This window comes from Pinus tabuliformis, chromosome 5_2 (assembly GCF_031772625.1).
Source record: "Pinus tabuliformis cultivar Carrire ecotype Pingquan chromosome 5_2, CPIR1, whole genome shotgun sequence".
NCBI lineage: Eukaryota > Viridiplantae > Streptophyta > Pinopsida > Pinales > Pinaceae > Pinus > Pinus tabuliformis.
In genome coordinates, this window is record NC_142306.1 from 168,162,483 (window position 1) to 168,172,614 (window position 10,132).

General features: G+C 38.3%; 1 protein-coding gene across 3 annotated transcripts; it reads left to right on the forward strand.

Annotated features, from left to right (window-relative positions):
* The first annotated feature begins 598 nt into the window (after window positions 1–598).
* LOC149158084 (uncharacterized) lies at window positions 599–8,996 on the forward strand. 3 transcript variants are annotated; one of them, XM_089436106.1, is made up of 5 exons: window positions 599–732; window positions 923–1,140; window positions 1,505–1,710; window positions 4,532–4,852; window positions 8,115–8,996. In XM_089436106.1, exons 3-5 carry the CDS (start codon window positions 1,561–1,563, stop codon window positions 8,760–8,762), a joined length of 1,119 nt encoding a protein of 372 aa, XP_089292232.1. In that variant the 5' UTR covers window positions 599–732; window positions 923–1,140; window positions 1,505–1,560; the 3' UTR covers window positions 8,763–8,996. The 3 variants fall into 3 exon arrangements, with proteins under 3 accessions (XP_089292232.1, XP_089292233.1, XP_089292234.1); XM_089436107.1 differs by lacking the exon at window positions 599–732 and having other exon boundaries at window positions 899–1,140; XM_089436108.1 differs by lacking the exons at window positions 599–732; window positions 923–1,140 and adding an exon at window positions 1,155–1,353.
* Window positions 8,997–10,132: the final 1,136 nt, after the last annotated feature.

Consider the following 10,132-nt stretch of genomic DNA (forward strand, 5'->3'; position numbering starts at 1 on the left):
TATTCCTGTCCTGTTACTTGAAGAAATTAAAAATGAGTGGAGAAAATTGTAATCAATTATTCCTCATGTTAATCCCTATAGAGTGTCTTTTTATAAATCTTGAATAATAAACTTTAGTTTGGTAAAGTCTTGCCTCTTCTTATGAATCTTGAGTAAGAAACTTTGGTTTGGTGAAGTCTTGCCTCTTCAAAAAGTTTATTGAGATTGTTTAGCTCAAACTTGTCAAACTTAGAAAAATATCTTAATACATTATAAGCCCACTTTCTTTGATAAAATTCCATTTATTTCTATCACCCCAAAAATGTCTAAGACACTTAAAATTTTGAAATTTAACAACTATAACTTGGATTTACAAAAATCCTGGTGGGATTTTATCTAAATATCACCAGAATTTCCATAATTTTCGAAACAACTCCTCCCCTGATTAGACTAAGCAAATTCCATTTGTTCCTTGCCCCCCTCGCTGCATTATAATCTGCACATTCTTTGATAAAATTCCATTTGTTTCTGCCGCCCCTCACTAAAAAAAAATGCAAGTTCTTATCTTATCGGATCTTCTTTGAGGACTATCATCTGCAATGTTTCACATCTTACATAATAAGAGCTAATCCTCAGCTGTGCAATTACAAAATTGAGAGATCGATCTTTGATGTTTGTGGCTGGACGGGACCAGGCATTTGCTCAATGGAAGACATGGTGGCGTTTGAGCGACTCCATACTGCCACAATGACGGTGAGCTTCATGGATTTGTAAAGTCAACACTTCCAGTGAATTAAATATCTTTTTAAGGAATAAGAATTTGGTGTAGATACTCGGCGACTTATTCGCCAGGAATATGTCCAAGTCCTTTTTATGTGGCACGTTTTGCATTGCGCGTTTTGCTTTGACCTGACATTGATGACTATGTCAACACGAACTGCAGCTGGAATGGTGAGCTTGACCAGATATTTTGATAAATCAATGCTATTAGAAGGCCATGCATCAGGCATGTCTGCATTGGACACGCATTGGGTTGCTGATATTTCGGTGCAACACACGCCTGTAACGAGGAGAACACACAGAAGTCAGCTTCTTTCGGGTGTCAGAAGCGATATTAACCCTTCTCAGTGCGCTCCATCTTCTCTAGCTCTTCGTTCTGAGGTGAGCGATGTCTGATTTGAGTTTTTTGCTGTTCGCTTTCGTGCATTTTGGTGGAAAATCGTTGCCTTGCTTTAAGGAATCCAAGATGTGCCTGCAACCCTGTTATATGTTTGGGTTCTCTGAATTTTGGCCCTTCCTAGAGGTTGGCCGTGATATCCCTGATCTACATTGGCTGGAAATGGAGACGAACGGGACGATTCAGTATTTTACGGGGTAGAAATTTCTGAATTTATTGACACTTATGCTATTTTGAGGCCAAATATGAAAGAATAAATGTCTGCATACGGTGGGTTAGGGTGAGGGGGTTTGTTGGGAATTTTTGTTACAGGGTATGAAATTTTAAGAATTGTTTTTTTCGTGGCAGGCAAATTCACGTCGAGGTCTTGGCACAAGGGTTCTGTTTTGTAATTTTGGTCAAAGATGGACTTCTTCTCGACAAGATGTAGGAATGGCGATAGCGCGCCATCGGAAAGGATAATTGATCAAGGGGTGCAGATGTGCCCTTTCTTAAGGAACATCAACGAGCCGACTAATTTTTGCTCCGCTTCTCCGACAAGGTTCCCGACACCGGTAAGGATTACTCTTTTTGTTCCACAATCCAGTTTGTATTTATCACAGTGGTAATCCTTGTAGCTTTGATTCCTTCAGATTTATGTTACAGCCACACATGTCGGAGAGGCTTAAATGCACGGCGGTATTGCCATCATCTATGTTGGACCTTTGTTTCGATCACATTTGTCAGCCGTAGCCAGCATGACAGACCGTTCTCAGTTTTAAGAATTTTATATAATCAAAACCTTTGGACATCTTCTATTGGTTCCCTGGCAACGTTCTTCTTTAAAAGTAGAAATAGGATAGATTCTGTCATCCTCATTTACTCCATTTCGATTTGTAAAGATGTAATGGAAACTTGCAATTGACTTCTGCAAGGTCTATACCTACAATCAAACTTGTTCAGGGGATCTACGGTCTACCTTCCGTCCCTGAATAGAATTTGGATGTGCCCCTTATGACAGGGATGCCCCCAATTTGTTACATCATGTGATTTGATCCGCGAAAACCATTACCATTGCAGGTAGCCCATGGTTAGGTCAAATATTTGAAACATTGACTGTCTGAGAAAATTGAGCCATTACAGATACAAGAGATCCAACCTATATCTACAATTACAACAATTTATACATGGGCAATGCAACAAACTAAAAACACCTTGCATCGGATGCCTTGAATCCAAAATGGTATGATATTGAACAAACAAAGAAAATGCCTCCTACCGATGGAGAGGTCACGAAGGCATTTATGGCAGCAATAAAGAACAGTTATAGTCCAGATTCAAAGCAAGCATCTCTCATCTGAACTCCATTTGCCCAATTTTCATATGGGTGAGGTGTTTTGGCACAATGGAGGCATGTGTGCTGGCCATCGTCGCAAAGATTCAATAGAATGGTGGCACAGTTTCTCGACGTATTAGAGGGATTGTAATACCTGTAATTTTAATCGAGCAGTGAGAAACCAGTTGGGTTGTGATAAGGCAGAAACATTTATTGTACACTTTATCTTTTTGCTCGGAAAGACCCTGGGTACAAGGAAGTTCCTTCTAAAAATGGGATCGATTTACGGATAAGGACATATGTGCGGATGATGAGATTCAACCAGATGGCTTTGTAGAGCTGCCTACAGTCACAAACCCAACTGATGAATGGTGATTGAGAGGGACAAGTACCAGCAGATGAGGCATAGCTTGAGAGCAACTAGTTTCTTTACCATTTTCAACTATTTAGAGTAGTTCTCCTTATCAGTTAACTTATTCTTTAATCCAGTGCGTTGAACAAATCTCCATCTAATTTTTCTTAAGGCTTAGGACTTTCGTTAACCAGCTAGTCCACTATCTTATTTAGAGATGTCCTGACATGGTGAATTTTAATCTACATCCTTCGCAATATTACATCCTTGATCCAATATCTCTGGTAATTTAACCCATAATCTAAAGTTGATGCGTTAATCGCAAAAACATCACGCTGTCGTGATTTTTCAGCCCAGCCGAAAAAATGGGTCTTAAAATCAGCCGTAAAATTTGGTGATTGTGAATGTTGCAAAAAAATCACCACACCGCGGACGGGGGTGATTTAACTTTTTGCATTTAATTTTTTTTCCAATGTTTGCAATTTTTACCAATATTTTTGCAAATTTTGCAAATTTATTCTTTTCCGAATCCTTGCCGATTTGATGCTGATGGCGATGTCAGCAATATTTTAAATTGCCATCTGTTTTGATTTTTTTCATACTTTTCCGAATCCTTGCCGATTTGATGCTGATGCCGATGTCAGCAATATTTTAAATTGCCATCTGTTTTGATTTTTTTCATACCTAGGTTCAGGCAAGTTTTAATCCCTCCAATCAGGGATGTCACCTCAGGCTAATTGTTCATATCAATTCATATGTTATCCATAAAACTAGCAATTAGATTTCTATTACTGCCCCTTAGGACCCCTCCACTGTCAGTCTTGCCTGGCTTTCCTTTTGCAGCTCCATGGGCCATCGGGGTTCCTCCCATTGGAGATTTCTATTGTTTCTCCTGGGATTCCTTTACCGATTCTTTATTGATAAGCTGCAGTTGGATCCTGCGCCATCACTTTATAATCAAACTTTCCGACTGGGGAGTTGGCTCATTGTCTTGAGATTATAGCCCCATTTCAGTTGTGTCTTCGATGGCTCTTTTCACTTTTCTTTCAGATTTGAGGAGGGATGAGAATTTCTATTTGAAAGATACTAAAGTTCCTGGTAGTTCATAAATTCCAGAAAACACATAATGGATGGATGGCCCATATGAACATTAGAAATTTAGATTTAAAAGGAGTTAATTTCTGGTTTCGGAAAATTTCTTGGTTTGAATATCTGGCCTGTAGCAAGAAAAGTCATTTTCCAAAAACTGCCGCGTATAGTTTGATATTACATAATGAAGAAATAGATGTGAGACATCTTCGTCTTGTTGTTCACATCTACTGCATCTGGATTCTGGAGTGATTTGCAACTCTGCATTTCTTTAGGTCAGTGTGGGTTAGAAGTTTTTTTTTTACTGCTACCCATCCAAATGCTGTTCTCATTGGACAGACCCCTTTTTCTTCATAATCTAGTCCAAAAGGAGTCCTTTTCTACCCCAATTCCCCTGTATGACAGAGAATGAGCCTTTGCCTTTGGCATTCCAACACAATTTATCTGGGCTTGATATATATAGAACCTTTCTTTGGTTAAGAGGTTCTTGAAGGATCTTGTTTAGTAGTAGAATCGTTAGGTCACTGTTTTCTATGTACTTGGGACTATGGTAGGGTGACTAATTCTATTATGGAGCACTTCGACAACAAGTCTGAAAATGTTGGTATTGCATGTGCAGGTGAAAGGAGTACGGGGTCCCATCTTTGAGGACGGACCCAGTTTTGAGACTGCTTTCAGACTTTTTCATGGCCATGATGGGGTGGTTCCACTTTCTGGAAGGTCATCAGTAGACATTCCTGAGACATTGTCTGATGCAGACAATACTGCAAGCGCAAAGTTTCATCCATTTGCAGCATCAGCAGCAACTATTAGCCTATCAGCATTTGGGCCTGGTGGTCCTTTCAATTTTGATTTTTTCATGAAGGAGCACAAACGCAATAAAAAAAACAAAAAGAGAAGAGAGACAAATGAAAAGAAGAGGTCAGAGCCATTGGAAGAGGTAACTTCAGCATACTGGGTTTTATCTTCTGTAGGGTCAAGGTGTTTATCTCATAGTTTAGAAGGTCGAAAGCATTTCCTCTTGTGCTCATTTAATTGGAAATTTCTGCACTTATCCTTGTCCAATGTGGATACTAACTTTAATCTCTAGTTCATGATTGCAATATATCTGCATATTGAAAAGGTGAAAACCAATAATTTTTATAATGCTCTCATGTACTAGAAAAATTGATAGCATGTTGCATACCATTGTATTCTTGTGTAGTATTGTATTTGTTGGTTGAGCTTTGAAAATGAGAACTGTGGTTATATTGTATATTTCAATAAGGAATAATAGAGTACATCAAGAAGTATACAGACTACCTTTCCTACATAGTTAAGGAGTGAGAATATATCTTCCATGGCCCTAATCTGAAGAGAGTCTACATCCTTTCCAAAAATGCCAATTCTGGATGTAATCTAGGCTGGCAACTCTGATCTAAAAGCTTAGATCTCACCAAATGAAAGGAGAAAGCATCCCCATTAAAGGTTGCACAACTTCTCCCTTTCCATACAGAAAAATATGCCTGTCAATATTACTCTGTTCCATAAACCTCTGCAAGGCTGTATGATAATCCATCCATCCCCAAGATAGACTTTTTCCTCTGAAGAGGGTTGACAGAGATGTGCATGCATTTTTCTATGTTATTGCTCGAACTTGATCATTGCTATGCTTTCTTTGACTGAAAATGCTATTTGAGATGTCAGAGGAATGCTTCATGTTGCAGTGGACAAAGCTCATGTTTTTAATGTACATAATTTACAAAGCTTGATGCATCTTACCACTATTTTTGTTAATCAAAATGGTTATACTGTATTGTGTCAAAACCTGAAATTTTACTCGTTCAAAGAAGGCATACATAATGTCATAATGGTATCATTGGTCTAGGGAGATCCCCTGGCTCTGATAGGGCAGGGGGATTTCCTGGCAGTGATGCTTCTTTTTTTACTTGAGTTTCTTTCATTTCCTGAATCACATGAATAAATTCTGATGGGTGGAGAACATAACAATTTACATAAGCAGTGCATACTAAAATAAATTGTGGTGGTGGTTTTGCTTCATGTTAGTCGCTTGCTCTTTTTCTTTGTGGAAACTTCTCACCATGCCTCCTGTTGATCTTGGAATGGCATTGCCAATTCTTGCAACTATCCATCTTCTAGTTATGCAGCACATTCATCTTTCTTGCCTGGGAGGGCTTGCTTGGCATCCAAAGATCTCTTGGCCTCTTCCTCTTCTTGTACCACATCGACTCAACTTCCTCATCCCTTTTCTGAGGGGAGATGAGGTAATGTGGCCGCTGAGGAGGGGTTGGAAAGAGAGTGCAGACTCCAGGGGCTTATTCTTTTGGGTGGGAAGAGGGGCTTGTTGATCAGGGTCCCTTGTTGCTTGTGTTGTCTCTGGTTCTGCCTATGGAATCTGAGATGGAGTTTGTGGCACTGCTACTACTTTCTTGTGGGGTGAGGTTGGTGGCTCTGGTTCCACTACTGATCAGTTGTCCCACAGTCCCCTCCTGTTGTGGGTGGGGGGAGGAGGGCACTTTGCATAGTGGTTTTTTACTTTGTGAAGTGTGGCTGTAGTGCCGAAAATTTTGCTGTCTAAGCTGGTGGTGGTGCAGCGTCTGCGTTCCTTGATGATTAGGCAGTGTTCCTCTGAAACCACAACCCACAATGTGGGTTTCATTTGAGATTTTTTGGGGCAACCTACCTTTGGATTCTTGATACAGTAGGCTGCAAATTGCAGTATGTCCTATTTCAAAGCAAGCCCTACACTGGAAGGTGACCTGCTTGCAGTCTGGATGTTGTTTCTAGGGGTAGTCTTTTGCTATCAACCTGATCTCTGTGGATGGGCCTTTGTCGAAGTTCATGCTTACACAGATGTGGGCATATGTATTAATATGTCTTTGTGTTTCTACACACCTCACATGGAATTTTCCCAATGCGTTTCTGATCTCCTGCAGTAATTCAAATCCCCAGAACCGTAAGGGGAGGTTAGGCATCTGTACCTAGACTGGGGCAAAGGAGAAAAAGTTTCTTGTTGGATCAAAAAGTTGGTGCCCATAGCTTCAAGCATAGCCATGCTTTGCACTAAAACCAAGCGCTGGAGTTGAGGATAAAATCTGTCTTTTGCCAAATTAAATTTGAATATGAAAAATCCTTGCATGCACAGATAAATAAAGACTTCTTTCTTTATTTCTGACCTGCAAGTTGGTGTGTTCCATTTGAGTAGATCTGCTAGTTTTGGCCATAGGCCATTGAATCTGCCAACCATCCCTTTTTCCTTGAAGAACTTTTTGTACCGGCGGCGGGTACCAGCTAGTGAAACCCCTATTGGACTTTCTTTAAGAAGAGCATCTTTGAATGAGGACCCTAGATAGGTCATGGAAGAAGGTGAGGAGTTGGAGGGGTCAGATCTAGATTACGTGGGCTAAGGAGCCCATTGGGTCTTTTTCTTCAATGCAGAGAGTGCCATTTGATAGGGATCCACTTCAATGACAACCTGAGGTTGGTGGAACAATAATGGAATGCATTGGAAGCTGTGGGCACTAGAAGGGATTCATCAACTTTTCCATTTGATTTACAGTTCCAGTGGGAATCAATGGGATTTGTTTGTACCATTATGGATGCTATATTGGACTGTTGCATTTTATGATGTTAATGATTTTGTATTTTATTTCTGTAAATTTCTTTTTGAACAATTCTAATTCTGTTGTTTATGTCTGTTATATTGTCCTTTTTTATAATGGACACAAAAATGGTTGGTTTATTTCTCTTTCAATTATCGTGGAAATGTAACCCCTATAATTTTCTGCTTCACTCTGTGTGACTAAAGCTCCAACCTTATTCACAGCCAAATCTACAACACACAGGTTTCTGATATTTGGGATTATTCATTAGAAACTTTGCTATTTTAACTGTCCTAGTCTATAAGTCAATGTTTATTTTTACTGTCTTTCATTTATATTGATGTATTTCTGTTATTTTGTATTGTAGCAGACCTTGATAAAAACTTTTTGTTTTAAAGACACGTGGATAAAAATACAGAAATAAAAAACTATTCTGAATTAGATTTATCAGTCAGTTTTCTCTTTTATGGTGATAACTCTGTGAGCTTTGTTTTTCCGTGACTCACATTACACCTATTACTTATTCTTGCTGTAGGATATGCTATTTGTATAAAGATCTTGTTTTTCATTGATATGCTGTTTTTTTTCACAATATTGTAGGGTCGAGTTCATGAGGCAACTGGCATTGAATGGCTGGAGACAGGAAATTGTCCGATTGCCAAATCTTATCAAGCTGTGAGCAAGGTTTTGCCTTTGGTTGGAAAAATTTTGCAACCCCCACCTGGAATGAAGATAAAATGTCCCCCTGCTGTGATTGCAGCACGTGCTGCATTGGCAAGGACGACCTTGGTAAAGTCTTTGAGGCCAAAACCATTACCTGCAAAGATGCTTGCAATTGGGCTTCTGGGAATGGCTGTTAATGTCCCATTAGGTGTCTGGCGGGAACACACAGAGAAGTTTTCACCAGCTTGGTTCGTTGCTATTCATTCTGCAATTCCATTTATTGCAATGCTGAGGAAGTCTGTAAACATGCCAAAATCTGCTATGGCTTTTACAGTTGCAGCCTCCATCCTGGGTCAAATGATAGGGTCAAGAGCAGAAAAGGCAAGGCTTAAGCATTCAACATATATTCCCAATGTCGTGGATCACACTTATGAGCAGGTCAAAGTCGACATAAAATCTGCGATTCCTGCAACTGTGTATGTGGCCACTGAAGAAATAGGCATGGTGAACTCCCAGTGTGGGGCTAAGATATGGGATACTATTGAGAGTGCTAATCCCTCTTCTGATGCTATTACTGCTTATTAATTTTCTTGTACACTAACAATTTTTTGATTAAATGATTTTGTTGTAGTGCTCCAAAGAGGTAACCATATTGATAGTCATTGTCATTCCAAATGAGATTGACTCTCCCCCAGAATCACTGTTTGAAATTTGAATTCTGGATAAATTTTGATGTTTTGGATTCTATCTGCTTTGTACAAGTTATTTGCCTTCTATATATTAACTAGACCTTGCAAGGATTGCAGCTGGTTGATTTAACACGTATGTTTTCAATCTTGGCAACTTGTGTAACCTATAACTAGCTAGCTTGACAACAGAAAGCAATGTTAATGATGCATGGTGAACTAATTTCAACAATGTTGCTTCTCATTTGATTTTGGTGATGCTACGTGAACACACATTTTTCTTAGACGTTAATGAAAATTCGGAACTTGTCAATGAAGGAAATGTTAGTATGTGAGCCTTTTGGATTTTCCCAACTTGTGAAAACAATCTACAAGGTAGCCATGTCAGGAAGGAAAGTAGCAGTTGCATCAGTAATATCTTATTTCAAAAAAAATGTATTGTGAGTTTTATGCTGTTTCGTAGTGATAATCTTTTCATTGTACATTATGGTTTTAGGAGTGATCCCTAGAAAATTAAAAGACTGGAAAGATAAGTTATTTCGATTAAAACCAAATATTATCTCCGTAGACGAAACATTAGTATAAGGGGAATTGCAAGCGATATTCAAAGTATTTCAGAGGGATGTAAATGGATAAAAGGATATGGAATAGGTTAAGAGGGATGTAAATGGATAAAAGGATATGGAATAGGTTAAAAGGAAAATAATGGTAAAAAAAATATTAGTTGAATTGGATATATATATATATCTATATATATATATATATAAAATTGTAATTTTATTCTATTTGAAAATAAGGAACAAAATTACATTTTGTAGATGCTGCTAAGCATTCGATTATGTTAACTTTTTATTTGATGCACAATAAAAGAAAAAACTGTAAAAAAATCACATATTTTGTTGGGACTAAGTGTGATAATAATCAGTGTTGAAAATATCAGTGTCGGCAAAATATTGGTGAGGGTCCAAAAAAGATCTTATCGGCAATATCGGCAAGCATAAAAAATAATTTTTCAAATTTTTAAACATAGCCGATATTTTCAAAATATCACGATATTTCGCTGATATTTTCCTATATTTGTTGATATTTTGAAAATATCGCGATATTTTCAAAACATAAATTATCGTGATATTTTCTCAGCGATATATCGTTTTGCCAAAAATATCGTGATATTTTTGAATATCGCCGATATTATCAACAATGATAATAATCACTTAGTTTTCCTTTTTTCCCTTTCTTTTTCTAGACATTTTGCCAAATCCTATGGTT

Excerpts from the sequence above, each read along its gene's own strand:
- LOC149158084 (XM_089436106.1), top strand. The coding sequence starts at position 1,561 with ATGGACTTCTTCTCGACAAGATGTAGGAATGGCGATAGCGCGCCATCG. Across the intron at positions 1,711-4,531 it reads CGACAAGGTTCCCGACACCG|GTGAAAGGAGTACGGGGTCC; the intron begins GTAAGGATTACT and ends TTGCATGTGCAG. Across the intron at positions 4,853-8,114 it reads GGTCAGAGCCATTGGAAGAG|GGTCGAGTTCATGAGGCAAC; the intron begins GTAACTTCAGCA and ends ACAATATTGTAG.